Source organism: Macaca mulatta, chromosome 7, assembly GCF_049350105.2.
Source record: "Macaca mulatta isolate MMU2019108-1 chromosome 7, T2T-MMU8v2.0, whole genome shotgun sequence".
Taxonomy (NCBI): domain Eukaryota; kingdom Metazoa; phylum Chordata; class Mammalia; order Primates; family Cercopithecidae; genus Macaca; species Macaca mulatta.
This window is the reverse complement of record NC_133412.1, coordinates 19,869,995-19,894,559: the sequence shown is the minus strand read 5'-3', so window position 1 is coordinate 19,894,559 and position 24,565 is coordinate 19,869,995. Positions and strand designations below refer to the sequence as shown.

The 24,565-nt window shown below is 40.9% G+C and overlaps 1 protein-coding gene across 10 annotated transcripts in view; it reads left to right on the top strand.

Moving 5' to 3' along the window:
- The window catches only part of ZNF106 (zinc finger protein 106), an 81,950-nt gene that overhangs the window by 1,772 nt on the left and 55,613 nt on the right, over positions 1 to 24,565 (top strand). For all 10 annotated transcript variants that reach the window (XM_077939162.1, XM_028850784.2, XM_077939161.1 and 7 more), the window contains exon 2: positions 21,205 to 21,290. Coding sequence is in view for 7 of the 10 variants with exons in the window: in XM_077939166.1 (XP_077795292.1) it covers positions 21,237 to 21,290 (54 nt within the window). In the remaining 3 variants the exon portion in view is untranslated. The remainder of the gene's footprint in view (positions 1 to 21,204; positions 21,291 to 24,565) is intronic.

The window sequence follows — 24,565 nt, the reverse complement described above, 5'->3', positions numbered from 1 at the left end:
CTGGGTGTGATGGCACATGCCTGTAATTCCAGCTACCCAGAAGGCTGAGGCAGGAAAATCGCTTGAACCTGGGAGGCAGAGGTTGCAGTGAGCCGAGCTCGTGCCATTGCACTCCAAAAACGAAACTCCATCTCAAAAATTAAAAAATAATAAGTAAATAAAATGGCCTGGCAGGAGGTAGAGGATGTGAACGAATCTGATCAGCTGAGTTCAGAACCTTGTGTGTGTGTGTGTTTTGGTTTTTTTTTTTTTTTTTTTTTTTTTAAGATCCTTGCTCTGTCACCCAGGCTGGAGTGCAGTGGCATGATCCCAGCTCACTGCAACCTCTGCTTCTTGGGTTCAGGTGATTCTCCTGTCTCAACCTCCCAAGTAGCTGGGAATACAGGTGCCCACCACCTGCCTAGCTAACTTTTTCCATTTTTAATAGGCAGGGCTTCACCATGTTGGCTAGGCTGGTCTCGAACTCCTGACCTCAGGTGATCCACCTGGCCTCCCAAATTGCTGGGATTACAGGCGTGAGCCACTGCACCCGGCCTCAATTTTTTTGATTAAAAGGAAGGCATTTAAAAAGGAAAGACTATGAATAGCGATTATTGTACATCTAGATTAGTGCGAATGTAGTCTGAAGGCTGCTCTACAAGAGTTGAAAGGAATGGTAGATGCTAGACAACTTGGGTCTGGGACCAGGAATGGCTCAGTGACAAGTCTGTGTACTGCATGTTTTGTAATTGGAGTATCTTAGTGGAGAGTTTAGGATTAATTTGTGTACCCAATGAATAAGAGCACCTAGGCAGACAAGTTACATATGAATGCTCTACTTGGACCTCTAACATGTAAAATCACTAGTGGAAACCCTACAGTCGAGTGTGTGTGTGTGTGCACGCGTGTGTGCATGTTTTAATCTGAAAGAAACTATCAAGAAGCTCCCAGGTCTTCATCAGTAAAGGATTGGTTAAATAAATGTATGCATTTGCTAGAAAGAATGAGCCAACTCTGTATGCGCTAATATTGAATGACCTCCCATATAGTGAGAAAGAAAAGGTGCAAAAGAGGGTATGCATTTTGCGACCACTGTGGTTTTATAAAAATATTATGTATTACATATACAATTGGTCCTCCATATCCGTCCATGGGTTCTGCATCCATGGATTCTACCAACTTTGGATGGATAATATTTGGGGGAAAAAAATTCACAAAGTTCTGAAAAGCAAAACTTGAATTTGCTACGTGCTGAGTACATACTTCATTGCATCCACAGAATGAGGTTATGTGTAGGCATTGTATTAGGTCTTCTGTGTAATCTAGAGATGATTTAAAGTATGTGGAAGGTATGCATAGGTTACATGCATATACTGTGCCGTTTCATATAAGAGTTTTTAGCATTCTCAGATTTTGGTACTGAGGGAGATTCTGGAACCAGTCCCCCATGGATAGCAAGAGACAACCGTATATGCATAGCATATTCTCTGTGGAGGATAGTCAGAATCATGGAGACATCAAGTAGAATGGTGGTTGCCAGGGGTTGAGGGAGGAGGAAATGAGGAGTTACTGTTTAATGGATATAAAGTTTCAGTTATGCAAGATGCAAATAGTTATGGAGATGGATGGTAGTGATGGTTGTACAACATTATGAATGTATTTAATGCCACTAAACTACACTTAAATGATTAAGATGGTAAATTTTATGTTTTGTATTTTCATGCAAAAAAATTGAAAAATATCTCTGGAAAACAAACTCGTGACTGTGGAAGTGACGGTGGCTAGGAAACAGGAGGGGGTGGTAATAATTTTCCCTAAAAGCTTTTTTTTTTTTTTGAGACAGGGTCTTGCTCAGTCACCTAGGCTGAAGTGCAGTGGCGTTATCATGGCTCACTACACCCTTAAACTCCTGAGCCCCAGCAATCCTCTTCCCGCCTCACCCTTCTTAGTAGCTGGGACTACAGGTGCGTGCCACCATGCCCAGCTAATTAAGAAATTTTTTTTTTTATCAAGAGGAGGTCTTGCTGTGTTGCTCAGAATGGTCTTGAACTCCTGGCCTCAAGTGATTCTCCTGTCTCGGCCTCCCAAAGTGCTAGGATTATAAGTGTGCTGCCACTGCATCCAGGCCATATTTTCCCTATAAGCTTTGTTTTTCTTTAAGACAGAGTTTTGCTCTTGGTGCCCAGGCTGGAGTGCAGTGGCACGATCTCAGCTCACTGCAACCTCCACCTCCCAGGTTCAAGCGATTCTCCTGCCTCAGCCTCCCGAGTAGCTGGGATTACAGGTACCTGCCACCATGTCTGGCTAATTTTTTGTATTTTAGTAGAGAGGGGGTTTCGCCGTGTTGGCCAGGCTGGTCTTGAACGCCTGACCTCAGGTAAACCACTCACCTTGGCCTCCCAAAGTGTTGGGATTATAGGCATGAGCCACCGTGCCTGGCCTCCTATAAGCTTTTTCATTTTACTGTTTATTATGAAAAAATTTAAACCAGAAAAGTAGAAAAAATATTGAACCCCTGTAAACCTATCACTCAGATTTTAAAATCTGTTAATATTTTGCCATATTTGCTTTTATTCTTGATGTTTTAAATTTTATTTTATTTTTATTTTTTGAGATGGAGTCTTGCTCTTTTGACCAGGCTGGAGTGCAGTGGTACGATCTCAGTTCGCTACAACCTCTGCCTCCTGAGTTCAAGAGATTCTTGTGCCTCAGCCTCCCAAGTAGCTGGGATTACAGGTGTGTGACCTGACACCCAGCTGATTTTTATATTTTTAGTAGAGACGGGGTTTCACAATGTTGGCCAGTCTGGTCTCAAACTTCTGACCTCAAGTGATCCACCAGTCTTGGCCTCCCAAAGTCCTGGGATTACAGGTGTGAACCACCGCGTCTAGCCTATTCTTGACATTTAACCCCTAAATATTTTAATATCTCTAATAAAAAGAACATTTTCCCATGCCAATCCCAATATCATAATTACAGTGAACAGTAATTCTTTTCTATTATCTAATACTCAATTCTTATTAAAATTTCTCCAGATTGTCTCTTTTAAAAAACTGTTTTTAAATCCAGTTTCTAATCAAAGGCCACAGATTGCAGTTGATTTGTATATCTCTTGAAGTCTCTTTTATCTAGAACGGTTACCTTTTTCCCTTCCCTCCCCTTGCTACCCCCTCCACATGACTTGTTGAAAGGACCTGGTCAGTTATCTAGATTTGTCCCTGATTGATTTCTGGTGATATCATTTCACTTGTTACTACAAACTGGAAGTTAGAGCAGACCACTTGATGTGATGCAGGTGAAACACTTTTGGGATGATAGCTAGGCCATGCTGTGTACTTTAGTTTTCCCACTATTAGTGGTGCTGAGATTGATAAGTGAGGTCAGATGGTGAATCTGAGTTCTCCATTGTTAAATTACGTGTCTCTGTTTGAAACCAGCTGTAAACCCTTTTGTACCTTTTACATTTTGAAACCACTAGCATTACCTCTGTTCAAAATAGAAATGATTACTTTTAAAACAAAGCTCACTGCAAGAAATTGCTTTTTTTTTTTTTTTAACTGAATCCATGTTAACTATTTCATTTTTTAATGAAAACAGAGATGGGGTTTTGCTGTGTTGCCCAGGCTAGTCTCAAATTCTTAGGCTCACACAGTCCTTCTGCCTTAGTCTCCCTTGTAGGTGGGATTACAGGAATGTGCCATAATGCCCTGCTGTTTTTAATTTTAAAAACAGTAATGTATATTGCTTAAATTTTTGGAAAGTACAGAAGGATTTCCTTTTTACAAAAGAGGAATTTGAAGTTTGGAGAGATTAAGATTTACTCAAGGTAGTCGTCCTATGAAGTATTTTTGTCTAATTCCAAGGTCCATACTTTTTCACCCTACTTTATAAGCTAGTATATAAATGTAAAATATTACTATTCTAGTAGTTATGTTACTCATATCTTCTTTGTATCTTATTAGACAGGTAATCAGTGTCTAATAGTTTTGGAGTACCAGTAAACCAGGTTAGGTCTGTGTAGTGTGGTAGTCTATAATTAGCCATTCTGAAAGTTCAAAAATATGTGAAAATCATATCTCTTGATTTCTGGAGTTTCAAAAAAGTAACATACCTGGAACCATCCTGGCAGTCTTCATTCTTAGACCTAAAGTCAAAAAAAAAAAAAAAAAATTGCAAGTTAAAAATACGAGTGCGGTTTTTTTAAAGTTTGGTTTAAGTTTGGTTTTTTTTTTCCCCCGCATTTTTTAATGAAAACAGAGATGGGGTCTTGCTATGTTGCCCAGGCTCGTCTCAAATTCTTAGGCTCAAACAGTCCTTCTGCCTTAGTCTTCCTTGTAGGTAGGATTACAGGAACATGCCATAATGCCCTGCTGTTTTTAATTTTTAAAAATACTAGTGTATGTTGCTTAAATTTTTGGAAAGTACAGGATTTTCAGTGAAAAGTAAATCCATCCCTGACCCTCATGCTCTCAGTTCTTTTGCCAGAGGCCGTGTCTGTTAGCAGTTTCCTGGGAATCCCTCTAGAGATATTCTACATGAGTGCATATCATGAGGATAAATTCTGACATCTATATATATAAGCACCTTAGCAGTATAACCTAAAATAATACTGTTGAATGTTATACTCCAGTTCTTACTGTTTATTTCTGTTACAAACATCTTTGTTAATTTGTATTAATTTATACAGCAAATACTGAATACCTAGTCCATACCCAGATGATGTGCCAGGTAATGGGAATAAAACAATGAACAAGAAGGCATTCTCGCTCGCCCTCATGGAGCTTGCAGTCTGTTGGCAGAGGCAATCATTAAGTGAATAATTACGCTAATAATATAGCATAGATTTAGTGAATAAAATACTTTTGTGTAAAATGCTTCCTGTGGATTCACTAATTTATTTCATTACATAGGCATGACTGAATAGATTTGCTAATTTATTCCTCACAATAACCCTGTGGCTTTGATACTAATATCATAATTCTTTTATAAATGTGGGAAACTAAAGCACAGAAAGATTAAATTACTCACGACCACAACTAGTGAGTAATAGAGCTGGGTTTTATTTATTTTTTTGAGACAGAGTCTCACTCTTGTTTCCCAGGCTGGAGTGCAATGGCACAATCTCTGCTCACTGCAACCTCTGCCTCCCAGGTTCAAGCAATTCTCCTGCCTCAGTCTCCCGAATAGCTGGGATTACAGTCACCCGCCACCATGCCCGGCTAATTTTTTGTATTTTTAGTAGAGATGGGATTTCACTATGTTGGCCAGGCTGGTCTCGAATATCTGACCTGGTGATCCACCCACCTCAGCCTCCCAAAGTGCTGGGATTACAGGCATGATCCACTGTGCCTGGCCAAAAAAATTAGTGTTTTAATTGGCAATAAAATGTATCTATATTTATTGTGTACAACATGGTGCCTCGACATATGTATATAACAAGTCCTCACTTAACATCAATAGGATCTTGGAAACTGTGACTAAGCAAAACAGCATGTAACAAAACTAATTTTGCCACAGGCTAATTGATATAAAAAAGAATTAAGTTCCTATGGCATATTTCTGATCACAAAAACATCACCAAACTTCTAAACAAAGACCCCAAACACTTCTAATATTAAACATTGAAATAAATGTGAGCTATACGTAGATGTAAAAAAGAGTAGTAGCCTGGGCATGGTGGCTTATACCTGTAATCCTACCACTTTGGGAGGCCAAGGTGGGAGGACACTTGAAGCTGGGAGTTTGAGATCAGCCTTGGCTACAAAGCAAGACCCTGTCTCTACAAAAAATTTAAAAAGTTGACTAAGTGTGGTAGCGTATACCTGTAATCCCAGCTACTTGGGAGGCTGAGGTGGAAGGATCACTTGAGCCCAGGAGTTTGAAGCTGCAGTGAGCTATGATCATGCCCCTGCACTCCACCCCAGGTGACAGAGCAAACCCCTGTCTCTAGGGGGAGAAAAAAAAGAGCTGGGCGCAGTGGCTCACGACTGTAGTCCCAGCACTTTCGGAGGCCAAGGCAGGTGGATCACGAGGTCAAGAGATCTAGACCATCCTGGTCAACACAGTGAAACCCTATATCTACTAAAAAATACAAAAGTTAGCTGGGTGTGGTGGTACATGCCTGTAGTCCTAGCTGCTTGGGAAGCTGAGGCAGGAGAATCGATTGAACCCAGGAGGCGGAGGTTGCAGTGAGCTGAGATCACGCCACCACACTCCAGCCTGGCAACAGAATGAGACTCCGTCTCCAAAAAAAAAAAAAAAAAGAAAGAGTAATAAAAACAGGATATTTGCCTGATTTTTGGTGAATCAGTGGGTGACCACAGTCACACTGGTGGTGGGCTAAGTCAAGGAATAAATGTTTCCAAAGCAAAAATTTTAAGGAGCACTGCCTACTACCATGTGGTTAAAAATCAACAAATATGACAGATGGGTGCTTTCATACCACATTGTTTATTGTCGTGCATACTTCACACATTTTTATTTTACAATAATTTGTATTTATCCACTCTTTTATTTTCCAGCCTCTTTATTCCAGTTCAGTGTTCAGGTGGTCAGAGCAGCTAAGTTTACAAGGTAGAAACCAACCCTGGACAGGATGCCATTCCATCACAGGGTGCACTCAGACACACACACACACACTCACCGAGACTGTGACTATTTAGACACCCGGTTCACCTATCAGGCACATCTTTGGGGTGTGGGAGGAAACTAGAGACCTGGAAGAATCCCATGAAGGAATAGGGAGAACATACAAGCTCTACATAGACAGTGGCCTCAGCTGGAAATAATTTACTTTTTCTCATTAATGTTATAACAGCATGGTATTGAATGAAACAACATTTTTTGAGGACCTGCTGTACCTTGTGGAATAGCTAGATGAAACTAACATATGTATTACTTACAAGTTTTTGTGGTGAGAACACATAAATCTTGCATCGCTTTCTTTTTTTTTTTTGAGACGGAGTCTCGCTCTGCCGCCCAGGTTGGAGTACAGTGGCCGGATCTCAGCTCACTGCAAGCTCCGCCTCCCAGGTTTACGCCATTCTCCTGCCTCAGTCTCCCGAGTAGCTGGGACTACAGGCGCCCGCCACCTCGCCCGGCTAGTTTTTTGTATATTTAGTAGAGACGAGGTTTCACCATGTTAACCAGGATGGTCTCGATCTCCTGACCTCGTGATTCGCCCGTCTCGGCCTCCCAAAGTGCTGGGATTACAGGCTTGAGCCACCGCGCCCTGCCTTGCATCGCTTTCTAATGTCCCAGAAGGTGTTCATGTAGGTGAAAAATCGGTTTATAATTATCTGAGCCTCAAACCAAATTTGTTTAACATAAACACACAGTATTTTTTTTTTTTTTTTCCTGAGGTAAGGTCTCACTCTGACCCCCCAGGCTGGAGTGCAGTGGCATGGTCTTGGCTTACTGCAACCTCTGCCTCCTGGGTTCAAGTGTTTCTTGTGTCTCAGCCACCTGAATAGCTGGGATTACAGGCATGGACCCCCAAACCCAGCTAATTTTTTTTTTTTTGTAGATACAGGGTTTTGCCATGTTGGCCAGACTGGTCTTGAACTCCTGGACTCTAATGATCCACCTGCCTCCGCCTCCCAGATGGTGGGATTGCAGGCATGAGCTACTGCACCTGTCAACACAGAGTATTTTTTTGCATGAAGCATAGTTATCGTGTAAATCAAGGGATTGTACTTCCTCTAGTTCAGAAAGATTATTGAGTTGGTCACTATTTTGGGAAATTATATTGCAGACAGCAATGCTGTTTGTGTTTGTTTGTTTTGAGACAGAGTCTTACTCTGTCACCCAGGCTGGAGTGTGGTGGCATGATCTTGGCTCACTGCAACCTCTGCCTCCCGAGTTCAACCAATTCTCATGCCTAAGCTTCCTGAGTATGTGGGACTATGGGCATGCATCACCACACCTGGCTAATTTTTATGTTTAGTAGAGATGGGATTTCACTATGTTGGCCAGGCTGGTCTTGAACTCCCACCCTAAGGTGATTTGACTGCCTCAGCCTCCCAAAGTACTGGGATTATAGGCATAAGCCACCATGTCCAGCCTATTCATGGTATTTTTTTTTTTTTTTTTTATCAATAGTATCACATACCTGTCTATATTCGTCTGATTTTGTAGTAGTCACATTTATAGTTTTATCCTTCTAATATAGTCATGTCTGAGCATTTATATGTTGATATACATGTTATTTTATAACTCACTTTCCTTTAATTTTTCATTTTTATAATAGTTAGCACATTATATTGATATTTGAAGTTTTACATGTGTAAGTAAGTTACAGTAGCTCTGCATTTTATTTCAAGAAGGATAAGAAGGTTATCTTTAAAGAAAACATTGTGACAATTGGGGAAGCTGGCTGATCAGAACACCAGGGATTGTTATAATAATCCTTCTATTTTTATGTATGAATGAAAATTTCCACAATGATATGTTTTAGGAAAAAAGAGTTGGGTCTGATGTGATTGAGAATTGCTGCTCTACAGTGTGCCTCAGAGATAGCCACAATTGGGATAAGTGTTGTAAAGAAGGGACAGGGTTTCAGAAGAGCAGTGCACAGTGAGGGGTATGACCTAGTCTGGGAGATGAGGGAGTGCTTTCCTAGGCAACTGACATTTGGACTGAGATTTGAAGGATGAATAATTAACTAGATGAAAAGGAGTAAGAGCTTTCCAAGGAGAGGGACCAGCACATGAAACAGCCCAAAGGTGGGAGGAGTGTGGTAGGTGGGAAGAACTGAAAATGCCATTTTATCTGATCACAGAGACCTACAAGAAAGTAGCTCAAACCTATGTAATACACATTAGCAAGGGTTCTTTCAAGTGGGCCTTGTAAGACATTTTAAATATTTTTATTTATAACTTACATAATTAGATGCCTTTGAAGGGCTTTTAATAGTGAGGGACAAAGGCATTAAACATAAGCATGCATGAGAATGGTTTTTTCAGTGTATGGTTGAGCAAACCATATATGTGTGTGTTTAGATGGAGGCACCATAAAATTGAAGTAGGCTGGAATGCCAAGCCACCTCATGAACAGCTGCCATTCAAGAGTCACCCAGGTCCCAGCAGACTTTGTCACTAAACCTAGGGCCTCCTACTCCATTGCATGATTGAGGATATGTCTTCTTTGATAAGTCTGACCTGCTTGAGTATTGCTTGGAGCCATTCAAACAGGCTGGTGGGTCACAAAAGTGCAAACATGGGAGTCCTGTTCTGGTCATAGGCTGAGTAAGCTCCTCCTGGCCAATGCCCCCACAGATAACAATTATTACATCTGTACATAAATACATAAAACCAGTAAAATCTACTGGAGCGTTACAAAAAACCAGGCAGATTCTAGAGGGGAGTTAACAGAAGAATGGGACTACTTGGAGTAATTTCCCATTTTCATGGCTTCTAACATTACGGCAGGCCCTGATCTATGTCATGTAGGGTGCTTAAAATTCCAATAGTAAACTTTAGTCTTTGTGGCCTGAAGAACCAGAAGATAAAGCTCAAGCAACTACAGCTGTTGGGAAGTGAGAGGAGAATCCTGGAAAGCAGAGAGAGAGAAGAAGCATCAGACTCTGTGAATAAACTCTGCCCAGATCTCGGCAGACCGCTGAATTATGCATATGTGGAGCAGACTCCAGAGAAGCCCAGCTAAGGATGAAATAACTGAAGATTTCATTGCTGCCTAGGAGACAGATTTGTAGTTTGAGTTAACCAAGTTAGATACTACGAAAACAAAACTAAAAAAAACAATACTCTTCAGAGGAATATAAAGGACTCCAGAGTTGCTGCAACATAACATTCAAAATATCCAGGATATATTCCAAAACTACTCACATACAAAGAAACAGGGAAATGTAACCTATTCTCAAGCTAAATGAGACTCTAGACAGTAACCTTAAAATGCTCAAATGCTGGGATTAGCAGGAAATGATTTTAAACTTTTATAACTGTGTATTAGTAAAGGAAATAAAAATGATATAAAGGAAAATGTACTCATAAAGAATGTGTGTGAAACTAAGATAACTAAATAGACATTCTAGAAATGAAAAATATGATACCTGAAATAAAAATGTAAACTGGATGAGGCTTAATGGAAGAATGGAGATGACAGAGGAAAGCATCCTTGAAATTAAAGTTGAAGAAAGAGTGAGAGGGAAAAAGAAATACATCCTCAGTGACCTGGGATCAATATTTTAAAAACCCAGCACATTTAATTGAAATCTGGAAGGGAGAAGAAAAACAATGAGAAAGAAAAAAATGTTTAAAAATTTAATGGCTGAAAATTTCCCAAATTTGGTGAAGGACATACATTGGTTGATTCAGTAAGCTCAGCAAACCCCAAGAAAGATAAAAATAAAACCACAGAAACCTCAAGAATTTTAATACAAAGAAAACTGTGGGTGAGTGCCTTATAGTTAAACTATTGGCAGACAAAAGGAAAAATCTAGAAAACAGCAAAGAAAACAACATATTAGATACAAAGAGACAATTCCGTTTATTCTGATGAATCATCAGAAATAGTGGAGGCCAGAAGCGAATAGAGAATCCTTAAAGTGCTGAAGGAAAAAACATGTCAGCCCAGAATTTCAGATTCAGCAGAATAGCCTTCAAGAAAGAATATGGGGCTGGGTGCAGTGGCTCATGCCTGTAATCCCAACACTTTTGGGAGGTTGATGCGGGTGGATGACCCAAGGTCAGGAGTTTGAGACCAGCCTGGCCAACATGGTGAAACCCCATCTCTACTAAAAATACAAAAAAGCCAGGCATGATTAGTGGCACCTGTAATCCCAGGTACTTGGGAGACTGAAGCAGCAGAATCGCTTGAACCCAGGAGGCGGAGGTTGCAGTGAGCTGAGATGATACCACTGCACTCCAGCCTGGGTGACAGAGCAAGACTCTGTCTCAAAAAAAAAAAAAAAAAAAAAAAAGAGAAATAATATGAAATAAAGATATTGTAAGATAATTCATTGCTAGTAGATCTGCACTATAAGAAATGCTAAAAGGAGTTCTTCAGGCTGTAGGGAAATGATACCAGATGGAAAGTTGAATCTTCAGAAAGCAATGAAGGTTAGAACTTGTAAATATCTGGATAGATATTTTGAAACTTTCTTTTTCATTTCTTAAAAAAATGACTATAGCACAAAAAAGTATCATCTTGGGGGTTCATTACATATGGTAGATATAAAACATATCCCATAAAGCATGGGATGGTGGGTGAGGGTAAATGGGCCTATATGGTTGCAAGGTTTTTACATATTACCTGTAGTGGTACTTTTTTTCTTTTTTTTTTTGAAACAGAGTTTCATTCTTGTCATTCAGGCTGGAGTGCAGTGGTGCCATCTCTGCTCACTGCAATCTCTGCCTCCTGGGTTCAAGCGATTCTCCTGCCTTAGCCTCTTGAGTAGCTGGGAGTACAGGCGCCGCCTCCATGCGCAGCTAATTTTTGTATTTTCGGTAGAGACGGGTTTCACCTTGTTGGTCAGGCTGGTCTCGAACTCCTGACCTCAGGCGATCCACCCATCTTGGCCTCCCAAAGTGCTAGGATTACAGGCATGAGCCACCATGCCCGGCCAGTGGTACTTTTTAACACAGTAAAGAGTATAATGGTAAAGATACATGTTGGAATTCCTACAGCAACCACTGGGGGGAAAATATAATCATGCAAAGAAGTGTTGCTAAAAAAAAAACTAGTAGAAAAATTAAAGTGAATAATCCAAAGGAGACAGAAACAGGTATAACTGAACAAAAATAGAGGAGCTAAAAATAATAAAATGGTAGCTCTAATTCAACTGTATTAATAACTTCATTGGCTTTAATGGAATACACACTGATTTAATGCATAAAGACAAAATGACTAAAAGCAAATGCATGGAAAAAGATCAGACAAAGTAGCATAAGAAGCCTAGAGTGGTTATATTTATATCAGATAAAATAGACTTCAATATAAAAAGTATCACCAGAGTTAAAGGGATCATTTCATAACAATAAAAGGTCAGTTCATGAGAAAGATTTAACAGTTATAACTATGCTTGTGCCTGATATCAGAGCTTCAAAATACATGAAGCAAAAATGGATACAACTAAAGGAATAGACAATTCACTATCATAGAGATTTGAACATTCTTCTCTCAATGATAACAACAAAAATTAGTATACATTTTGGGAGGCTGACGTGGGAGGATTGCTTGAGCCCAGGAGTTCAAGACTAGCCTGGCCAGCATAAAGAGACCCAGTCTGTTCAAAATAAAACCATTAGCCCAGTGTGGTGGCATGTGCCCATGGTCCCAGCTACTTGGGAGGCTGATGTAGGAAAGATAGCTTGAACCTGGAAGGTTGAGGCTGCAGTGAGCCATGTTTGTGTCATGGCACTCCAGCCTGGGTGATAGAGTGGGACCGTGTCTTTATTTATTTTTATTTATTTATTTATTTATTGAGACGGAGTTTTGCTCTTTTGCCAAGGCTGGAATGAAGTGGAGCAATCTCGGCTCACTGCAACCTCTACCCGCCAGGTCCAAGCGATTCTCTTGCCTCAGCTTCCCAAGTAACTGGGATTATAGCCTCCTGCCACTACACCAGACTAATTTTTGTATTTTTAGTAGAGTTAGGGTTTTGCCATGTTGGCCACGCTGGTCTCAAACTCCTGACCCCTTGTGATCTGCCCACCTCAGCCTCCCAAAGTACTAGGATTACAGGCGTGAGCCACTGTGCCTGGCCGAGACCATGTCTTCAAAAACAAACAAACAAAAAAAATAGTATAAATGATTTCCATACAACAGCTACAGAATATACTTTATTTCCCCCACTATATATATAAACCAGATGCTGGGCTGTAATTCTCAGTATATTTGAAAGGATTAAACTAATATAGTATATGTTCTTTGAGTGTAGTAAGATTATTATGATTATTGTTAATTAATTTTTTTTTTGAAACAGCGTTTCGATCTTGTAGCCCAGGCTGGAGTACAATGGTGCAGTCTCAGCTCACTGCAACCTCTGCCTCCTGGGTTCAAGTGATTCTTCTGCCTCAGCCTCCCAAGTAGTTGGGATTACAGGTGCCTGCCACCACGCCCAGCTAATTTTTTAGTTTTAGTAGAGACAGGGTTTCACCGTATTGGCCAGGCTGGTCTCAAACTCCTGACCTCCGGTGATCCACTCACCTCGGTCTCCCAAAGTGCTGGGATTACAGGCGTGAGTCATAGTTCCCAGCCTCTTAATAAGATTAAATTAGAAACCAAGATATGTAAAAGGCCACAAGTATTTGGAAATTCAGTGAATCTTCTAAATAATCTGTGAGTCAAAGAAGACATCACAAGGGAAATTAGAAAGTACTTTGAATTGAATGATATTGAAAATATGACATCAAAATTTGTGGAATAACTGTCATGGCCAAGGGGAGCCAGAGGAGAAATGATGACTAAATGTCATGTGGTATCCTCTATGACATGCCGGAAGAGAAAAAAAGGTAGGAGGTAAAGAATGAGGATATCTGGGCTGGGCAACAGTGGCTCACGCCTGTAATCCCAGCACTTTCAGAGGCCAAGGCAGGCAGATTGCCTGAGGTCAGGAGTTGCAGACCAGCCTGGCCAACATGGTGAAACCCTGTCTCTACTAAAAACACAAAAATTAGCTGGGCATGGTGGCAGGCACCTGTAAAGCTACTCAGGAGGCTGAGGCAGGAGAATCACTTGAACCCAGGAGGCGGAGGTTGCAGTAAGCTGAGATCATGCCACTTCACTCCTGCCTGGGAGTCAGAGCAAGAGTGTGTCTCAAAAAAAAAAAAAAAAAAAAAAAAAAAGGGACTTCTGAATAAAATATGGCTTCCATAATAACAGTGTATCAGGCTGGTGAGGTGGCTCACACCTGTAATCCCAGCACTTTGGGAGGCCAAGGCGGGCAGATCACAAGGTCAGGAGTTTGAGACCAGCCTGGCCAATATGGTGAAACCCCGTCTCTACTAAAATTACAAAAATTAGCCGGGCGTGGTGGCGGGTGCCTGTAGTCCCAGCTACTCAGGAGGCTGAGGCAGGAGAATTGCTTGAACTCAGGAGGCGGAGGTTGCAGTGAGCTGAGATTGCGCCATTGCGTTCCAGCCTGGGCAACAAAGTGAGACTCTGTCTCAAAAAAATAAATAAATAAAATAAATAACAGTGTATCAATATTGGTTTGTTAATTGTGACAAATGTAACATTCTGATGTAAGATTTTTGTTTCTTTTTTGCGACATAGTTTCAGGCGGAGGTTACAGAGGTTGCAGTGAGCCAACATGGCACCACTGCACTCCAGTCTGGTCAACAGCTGAGGCTCTGTCTCAAAAATAAATAAATAAATAAATAACAGTGTATCAATATTGGTTTGTTAATTGTGACAAATGTAACATACTAATGTAAGATTTTTCTTTTTTTTAGTCTGAGTTTCACTCTTGCTGCCCAGGCTGGAATGCAATGGTGAGATCTCGGCTCACTGCAACCTCTGCCTCCCGGGTTCAAGTGACTCTCCTGCCTCAGCCTCTCGAGTAGCTGGGATTACACCATGTTGGTCACGCTGGTCTTGCAACTTCCGACCTCAGGTGATCTACCTGACTCGGCCTCCCAAAGTGTTGGGATTACAGGTGTGAGCCACCACACCTGACTAACTTGGATAATTTTTAATTTTTTTGTGGATACACGAATTTTGCTGTGTTGACTAGGCTGGTCTTGAATTCCTGGCTTCAAGCCATCCTCCCAAAGTGCTGGGATTACAGACATGAGCCACTGACGTGGCGAAATGAAAGATGTTAATGTGGGAAACTAGACATGGGGTATATGGAAACTGTACTATCTCTTTCTTTACCACTTTTATATCAATGTAAAACTATTCTAAAGTAAAACATTTATTAAAAAGTACTAAAAGATGTGGGATGCCACTAAAGCAGTGCTTACAGAGAAGTTTATGGGTTTAAACGTATTTATTGGAAAAGAAAAAAGGCCTAAAGACAGTGACCTCAAGTTCTACCTTAAGAAGCTAGTAAATGAAGAACAAAATAAACCTAAAGTATATAAAAGGAAAGGTAATAAAGACAACAGTCGAAATTAAGGAAATAGAAAAAGACAATAGACAAAATGACAAAGTTGGTTCTTTGAAAAGATTAATAATATTAACAAACCCATAGATAGACTGATAAAGAAAAATACAGTTGACCCTTGAACAACTCAAGGGTTGGGGCACCGATATCATGTGAAGTCAATAATCCATTTATAGCCTTTGACTCCCCCAAAACTTAACTACTAATAGTTTCCTGTTGACCAGCAGCCTTACTGATAACATAAGAGTTAATTAGCACATATTTTGCATGTTATATATGTTGTATACTGTAGCCTTACAATAAAGTAAGCTAGAGAAAAGAAAATATTAAGGAAATCTTAAGGAAGAGAAAGTATACAGTTGACCCTTGAACCGCACAGGTTTGTGGTTCGCAGGTCCACTTATACATAGATTTTTCTCTGCCTCTGCCACCCCTGAGACAGCAAGACCAACCCCTCCCCTGCTTCCTCCTCAGTGTACTCAATGTGAAGACTGAGGATGAAGATCTTTATGATGATCCACTTCCACTTTATGAACAGTACAGAATTTTCTTTTGTACATATACAAAATGGATAAAGATTATTAAATGTACTGTTAACAATGAGATGAGGCTGGGTGCAGTGGCTCACTCCTGTAATCCCAGCACTTTGGAAGCCAAGGCAGGTGGATCACGAGGTCAGGAGTTCTTTATCAGCCTGGCCAGCATGGTGAAACCCCATCTCTACTAAAAATTAAAAAATTAGCCAGGCGTGGTGGCAGGAGCCTGCAATCCCAGCTACTTGGGAGGCTGGAGAATCGCTTGAACCCGGGAGGTGGAGGTTGCAGTGAGCCGAGATCACACCATTGCACTCCAGCCTGGATCACAAGAGTGAGGCTCTGTCTCAAACACAAACAATAAGACGAATGGAGAACAACAAAACTCTTTGAGAAGAATAGTGATCATTCATCTAGGCTCATTCATTAGCTTGCAGTGCTTATGATTCATGTCACAGAATTTTAAATTATGGCGTGAACCTTTGGGGGAAAAAAGTATATATAAATGATACTGTTAAATACAAGAATACAAACTTTCAACTATTAAGTAAATGCAACAAGCTATCTGGTTGCACTTTTAAAACAGTCTTTGTGCTGGGTGTGGTGGCTCACACCTGTAATCCTAGTACTTTAGGAGGCTGAGGTGGGCGGATCACCTGAGGGAGGTCAGGAGTTCGAGACCAGCCTGGCCAATATGGTGAAACCCAATCTCTACTAAAAAACCATAAAAAAATTAGCTGGGCTTGGTGGTGTATGCCTGTAATGCCAGCTACTCGCAAGACTGAGGCAGGAGAATCGCTTGAACCCAGGTGGCAGAGGTTGTGGTGAGCCAAGATCGCACCACTGCACTCCAGCCTGGGTGACAGAGCGAGACTCCATCTTCTAAAAAAAAAAAAAAAAAAAAAAAAACCCAAAACAGGCAGTCTTTGTACATGCTGTCTTGGGCTTATAACTTACTTTGTTAGATGATAACTTTTGCTAGTAGTTTTATTCCCTTGTTAGGGTCTGTGTTATCCCAGCTTCTTTCTGGGTTATTTTTTCCTCTAGGGCAGAATGCTTGCCAAGTTCCAGAATTAAGTAAGGAATTGGAAACTGACACTAGTTATAATTCTGAGTTAAAGAATCAGGCTGTGATCTACCCTGTCCATTTCCTTGCCTGGGGGTGAGTGCCTTTGTGACTAAGTATGAGAGTCTAAAAGAAAAGAACTAGACATGGTATGGTTTTGCCTAGGGAGGATGGTAATTTTATTGACAATATTAATTAGAATGTTGAGAAAAAATACCTTTGATAGGGTTTTTAGGTTATTACAGTTAGAATATCACAGCTCTTTCTCAGTTATTTAGAGAAGAATTGAAAAATTTCATGAAGGTTATATTTAATTGACATAGGGGAAAATGTAAGGTGGCTAAAGTGAGGATGACAGTGGGTTTGAATTCCTTCCTTACTTGTAGTTTGTCACTTCTCAGTCACCTTTGTTGAGATCACAGAGTTGGATGGTTTGTATTTCCGTGGCTTCTAGTCTTTGTCAAGGCCTTTAAAAAGAGCAATGGTTCCCATCTAGAAGGCTGGGCTAATTACAGTATTTCAGAAAGCTTAATGGAATTTATATGTTTACCCAATTTAAGAATATACAAACTAAAGTTACTTTGCCTGGAATCATGTCACCTCAGGGTTTAAATACTAAGTCTTTCTTATCGATTGAATACTTTGCTGGCAGTTACATTTTGATTTTTTTAAGAAAATGAAAATGAGTATTCTTAACATATGCAGATTAGAAACGAGCTTGTGAAAGGAAAAAATAACTAAAAAGAGGGAGACTTTGGTTAAAAGGTTGATATAGAGTATTTCTATTATGCTGTATGGCTTTATTTCTTTATCCATTTACTAGGGGTTGATGTTGTTGGCTTTGTCAAATAAAAGCACAGTTTGTATTTTAGTGCTTGGTTTTCAACCAAGTAAATATGTGAAACCTCCACGGTAACTGCTATAATTTCTACCAGAGAGTCACACTGTTTCACTGACTTTATTGCTTCTAAGTTTCTTGTTCCTGTTTTGCTTTAGTGGTTGATAACTGGAAGCACAACTTAAAACATTTCTGGATGTGTCTTCACCAATTTCTCCAACCCTTAGAATAGTGTGCTTAGTGCTCAATAAATGTTTGTTGAAGTAACAAAATAACACATGTAAGTAGTAATTAAAGTTGAAGTAAATGTTACATTATAAAGCAGTTAGAAGTAGTATGCTATAGCACTTAACATTTCTGTCTGAGATTTAAGAGATTATTAGTAATATGGAAAGTATAATACTGTACCTATCCACAAAGGTGTATTTCTTTGTTTTGGTAGCTAATTGACATTCAACTTTCTTAAATGTCCATATTTTTACTCCATAATCTTACTTTAGCATTTTGAATTTTATTTTTTAATTTTATTTTTTGAGACAGAGTCTCGCTGTGTCACTTAGGCAGGAGTGCAGGGGCGTCATCTCGGCTCACTACAACCTCCGCCTCCTGGGTTCAAGCAATTCTTCTGCCTCAGCCTCCGGAGTAGCTGGGATTACAGGCACATGCCACCACACCCAGCTAATTTTTGTATTTTTAATAGAGACGGGGTTTCGCCACGTTGGCCAGGCTGGTCTTGAACTCCTGACCTCAAGTTATCCACCCACCTCAGCCTCCCAAAGTGCTGGGATTATAGGCATGAGCCACCATGCCCGGCCTGAACTTTATTATTGAATAAAATTATTTAGGAATTCAGTAATATTATGAAGTAGGTTACATGGCAAGAAAACTGCTGAGTAATCAGAGGAGTGGAGAACCTTAGGCCTCTTTCCTTCTGCCGTATTATCTAGGAGTTACAGATTAAACTGTGGTAGTTTGTAACCTCATTATGTCACAGTTTTAAAATCTCCTAAGGAATGTACCTCAGGTGAGGAAGCAGATGTGTCTATTAGGGCCTGATGTTATTCTGTAGAGGAAGGAGCAATGCTGCTTGGGGAGTAGATTTAAAATTTCATATAGAGCATCTTTAGCAGGGACTCGAGGAAAGTGTGCTAGTGCTAGAGGATTATGAAAGAGTCAACCATTGTTGAGTCTTAATCTAAACCCCTGGTGTTTTCTTTTTTCTTGCTTTTTTTTTGTTTTGTTTTTGTTTTTTGTTTTTTGTTTTTTTTTTAGAGAGCCTCACTCTTGCCCAGGGTGAAGTACAGTGGCACAATCATAGCTCATTATAACCTCAAACTCCTAGGGTCAAGGAATCCTCCTTGCTGTGCCTCCCAAGTAGCTGGGATTACAGGCATGAGCCACAGTACCCAGCTAATTCTTTCATTTTTTGTGGAGACACTATGTTGCCCAGACTGGTGTTGAACTCCTGTCCTCAAGTGATCCTACGACCTCAGCCTCCCAAAGTGCTGGCATAACAGGTGTGAGCCACTGTGCCTGGCCTCAAACCCCAGTATTTACTCAGCTCGGTTACTTAATTCACATGTTAGTTCCATTTGGAATAATCAACAAATACTTTTGAATTGCTTATGGTATATCATATACTGTTCTAAGTGCTAGACAGAACTATACTAGTGAACAAACTATACAAAGTCCTTTTTCTCATAGAATTTAAATTTTAATTGGCAGAGACAGAGAATAACACATACTATATCAGGTAGTAAAAAACGCATGTTCCAGATATTGCTTGTTCATAAACTATTCCAAAATTTACTGGCTTAAAACAACTATTGTATTGTGTCTCACAATTCTGTGGGTTGAAAAGAGCTTATCTGGATGGTTTATGTATTGGTCTCACTTGGGGGTCTCTCATTGGTGGCTGGACCTGGAGCCCCCAAGATGGTTCATGCTTCTGGCTGTCAGTTGGTCCTGGTTGTTGTTTGGGTGCTCAGTGGGGGCCTCAGTTCTTTTTTTTACCTGGCCTTTCCCTGTGGCTTTGGCTTCTCACAGCACGGTGGCTGGCTTTCAAGAAGGAGCATAACAAGTGGGCAGAGGCAGAAGGTACAGATTTCTGAAAGCCCAGCCTCATAAGTTATACAGCATCACTTCTGCCACATTTTATTGATCATAATAGTTCACAAGGAGGGGAAACAGACTCCATCCACCTTTTCATGGATGGGGGCAAGATCACATTGCAAAAGAGCACATGCGGTAGCAGATATTGTTGAGGCCTTCTATGGAAACATGATCTCCCATAATGCTATAAAAATATTGAGCAGGTTAATAGGGGAATAGAGAAACTGGAACTATGTGGAGAGGTGGGATGTCAGAAAGTGCAATGTTACGTAGAATGTCAGGCAGGGCCTCTCCCATAGGCAATATTTTAGATACCTGATGAAAAGCAATGAGCCACGGGAACCATAAGGACTTTTTAAGGAAGAATATTCCAGGCAGAGAACAGGAAATGTGGAGGTGCTAAGGTGGGAGGATCTATGATGTGGTCAAAGAATAGCAACGAGGGCAATGCGAGTGCACTAGAATGATAGAGGAAGAACGGTAGGGCGTGTGAATGATTCAGAGAAGAAGAGAGAAACAGATTTTGTAGCCAAAGCAAAGACTAGGTTTTTCTTCTTCTTCTTTTTTTTTTTTTTTTTTTTTTTGCAAAGACTAGGTTTTCTGTGAGTGAGATGGACGCCGTTGGAAAATTCTGAGCAGAGGAATTACATGCAGGTTGAGTTCCTTTATCCGACATGCTTGGGACCAAAAGTATTGTGGATTTCAGATTTTTTCGGATCTTGGAATATTTGCATACTTACTGGCTGAACATCCCAAATCGGAACATTCCAAATCTAAAATGCTCCAATGGGCATTTCCTTTGAGCATCTTATTGACACCCAAAAAGTTTCTGGTTTTGGATCATTTCAGATTTCAGTTTTTTAGATTTGGAATGTTCAACCTGTATATGTTCTAACTTAAACTTTTTTTTTTTTTTCCCCCCAGACGGAGTCTTGCTCTGTCGCCCAGGCTGGAGTGTAGTGGTGCAATCTCAGCTCACTGCAACCTCCGCTGCCAGGTTCGAGCAATTCTGCCTTAGCCTCCTGAGTAGCTGGTATTACAGGCGCCTGCCACCACGCCCAGCTAATTTATGTATTTTTAGTAGAGACAGGGTTTCACAGTGTTGGCCAGGCAGGTCTCTAACTCCTGACCTCGTGATCTGCCCGCTTCGGCCTCCCAAAGTGCTGGGTTTACAGGTGTGAGCCACTGCACCCGGCTGTTCTGAATTAAACTTTAAAATAATGTTCTTCTAAGAATCTTTGGCTACTCTCAAAACACTATTTTGAGAATCAGCTATGAGAGGACAAGAGCAGAAGGAAGGAGTCATTTCAGTAGTAGGGTAATGCCATGTGGGATGATGGGTGTGCTGGGTGGTGAGAAGTGGTCGGAATTTGGCTATATATCAAAGTAGGACTGACAGTTTCCTAATGAGGGTGGATATGGGGTAAAAAAGAAGGATCAAGGATAGCTCCCAAAATGTTTACCCTATGCACCTGGAAACGGGAAGACTAGGGGAGGAGTAAGGTGGAGGTGAGGAAGACAAGACTTGTAATTTTGGCTATGTGAAGATGAATGCAAGAAAGTATCTGAGGAGAAAATGTTACTAAATGTTACTTCCTCATTGCAGGTGTGACGTTGAGTGCTTCAGATCTGGTCACTATGGTACGAGAACGAAAATGCATATTGTGCCACATTGTGTACAGCTCAAAAAAGGTAATAATGCAAGAGGGAGAATCTGAGGCTTTATGACTATTTTTTAAAGAGACATATGTTATTAATAGATGGGAAAAGCTTGACAATGTCTTATTTATGCTTCTTTCCTAAACCATAGTCTCCATTCCACTGGTTTCTTTCTCGTTACTGCCTCCTAAAGCCAGTGCCTGTGTTATTAAACTTCTGTCCATCCAGAATTTGAGGGTATTCAAAACTAGATGACCTAGGGAAATTTATTAGTAACCAGTTATAGGGAAGATACCTTAAAATTCCAAGGTTATTTGAAGTTATACTGCTTTCTGCAATTTTAAAATCATGTACTTGTTGATTAGCTAAGGATATAGCATTTGTTATATGTACCTACATTCTGTTTATGCCTATGCTTGTGGAAAGTGCAGCACAGCAGAAATAGTGTTGACAATATCCTAGATGTCCACAAGGTGGGGATGTTGCTCAAAGAAAAGCTTTTTTTTTTGAAATGGAGTCTTACTGTGTTGCCCAGGCTGTAGTGCAGTGGCACAATCTCAGCTCACTGTAACCTCTGCCTCCCAGGTTCAGGTGATTCTCCCGCCTCAGCCTCTCAAGTAACTGGGATTGTGCTGCCAGGCATGACTGACTTTTGTATTTTTAGTAGAGACGGGGTTTCACCATGTTGCCCAGGCTGGTCTTGAACTCCTGACCGCAGGTCACTCACCTGCCTCGGGCCTCCCAAAGTGCTAGGATTACAGGCATGAGCCACCGTGCCCGGCCAAAACATCTTTTTAGGACCTAAAATTGACTGCAATTTGTGTCACTTTTTGCCTTTGCCTGCCTTTATCATTTGCTTTCAGAGTAGTGCTGCTAGTTTAAATACTGAGGAATTTATTCTCTTTGCTTTTAAGATGCTTTTGATTGTCACTGGAAATTCAGAGAACTGGGAGGATCATGGGCTAGGTTACCAGGGAAGTGTGAGTGGAAGTGGTAAACTTTGAAAAGGGACTAGAGTAATGATGGTTTAAGAGAAATGAGGAAGATATATTTTAGGTAGGAGAACAACATGTACAGAGACAAATGGAATGGAGTATGACAGTTCTAGGAGTTGGCAAGAAGGCTCATCTGATTAAAACAGTTTTGCCTTGGGAATAGCAGGACTATAATTTGTAATTTAAGTGAAGACAGTTGATAAACAGTGTTGGATGCCAGATTGAAGGGTTGATTGTGATCCACCAAGTAGACTTGGGTGGATTCTATTTTTTTTTCTGTCTAGATTTCTGTTGGTGATGGAAAAATCAGTGAGATTTAAAAATCATGTAATATCAAGCCTGTAATCCTAGCACTTTGGGAGGCCGAGACAGGCGGATCACGAGGTCAGGAGATCGAGACCATCCTGGCTAACACGGTGAAACCCCGTCTCTACTAAAAATACAAAAAACTAGCCGGGCAAGGTGGCAGGGAGGCGCCTGTAGTCCCGGCTACTCGGGAGGCTGAGGCAGGAGAAGGGCGTAAACCCAGGAGGCGGAGCTTGCAGTGAGCTGAGATCCGGCCACTGCACTCCAGCCTGGGCGACAGAGTGAGACTCCAGTCTCAAAAAAAAAAAAAAAAAAATCATGTAATATACCTGCTACTATTTACAAAAATAAAAGAATGCTCTTCTAGTTTTAAAAATTTGATGAAGGTTGACACAAATTGTAAATAAGTCGGAATTCCTTATGACTACTTTCAGATTGGACAGAGGTAGGGAGAAGATGTGAGATGGATAGGCTGCTGCTCAGAGACGTGATATCAGAGTTTCATGGAATAGCAGTCCTATCTGGGGATACCATGATTTTGTGCTTTTGCCATTTTAAATCTTTTTGGCTCTTCTACTCTGGTTTCAAACATACTTTTATCTCTTCATACTTTTCCATGATCATAATGAAGTTAAATGAAGGGCTGGAATTGTCTACTCCTGCCCTAGGAAAAGCTGATTGTAGTTTTTATTTATTTTCTTTCTTTTAAAAAAAGGAAAAGCTGGTTGTAGTTTTTTTTTTTGTTTGTTTGTTTGTTTTTTTTTGCCCCCCCGCCCCCACTTTGTTTTTTTAAAGCAAGGGAATGGCCTGCTTTAAGTGAGCAGTATGATTTAAGAAAATAACAAAATGGCCGGGCGCGGTGGCTCACGCCTGTAATCCCAGCACTTTGGGAGGCCGAGGCGGGCGGATCACGAGGTCAGGAGATCAAGACCATCCTGGCTAACACGGTGAAACCCCGTCTCTACTAAAAATGCAAAAAAAAATTAGCCGGGCGAGGCGGAGGGCGCCTGTAGTCCCAGCTACTCGGGAGGCTGAGGCAGGAGAATGGCGTGAACCCGGGAGGCGGAGCTTGCAGTGAGCCGAGATCGCGCCATTGCACTCCAGCCTGGGCGACTAAGCGAGACTCTGTCTCAAAAAAAAAAAAAAAAAAAGAAAAAAGAAAATAACAAAATGGGTTAGTTGGAAGGGATAACTGATACTTACTTTTAGATAGGACTATGAACAATTGGTGTTGAAGCTGAGCTTTTCTCCGATTTTCCAGACTAGTGTAACTCTGGTTTCTCCAAATACACTCTGGAGGAGAAAAGGTTCTAAGTGACTTGAGTATGGAGAAAAGCTGTGTAAGATATCCCTGAGTATCCTGAGGCCCATTGACAGATAAAAGACTGAGAAGCCCTGGAGTTAAATATATGTATATCATAGAGATGGAGTCTCACTATGTGGCCCAGCTGGTCGTGAATTCCTGGCCTCAAGTGTGAGCCAGTACACCGGGTCGTATTTTTTGTATTATTCAATGTTTTCCACATGTGTTTAACCATGAGTTCCCCCCTCCCCTCCAACCAACCCAGCCTTTAAAAATATAATAACTGATTAATATACAAGGCCTAAATAGAAGCCTAATACATGAGAAGGAATGCATTTGGGCTATTACCTTAATCCTGTGCCTGTGGATCTTTTTTCTTATTATTTTTGTTGTTGTTGTTGTTAAGTTTTGTTTTGAGACAGGGTCTTACCCACTGCTGGAGTGCAGTGGAGCCATCTCAGCTCACTGCAACCTCTGTGTCCCAGGCTCAGGTGATGCTCCCATCTCAGCCTCCTGAGTAGCTTGGACTACAGGCGTGTGCCACCACATTCAGCTATTTTTTAATTAAAAATTTTTTGTAGGGAGGGATGAGGTCTTACTAGACTGCCCACACTGATCTTCAACTCGTAGGCTCAAGTGATCCTTCCACCTCAACCTCCCGAGTCCTGGGCTTCCAGGTGTGAGCCACCATGTCTGGCTGAATG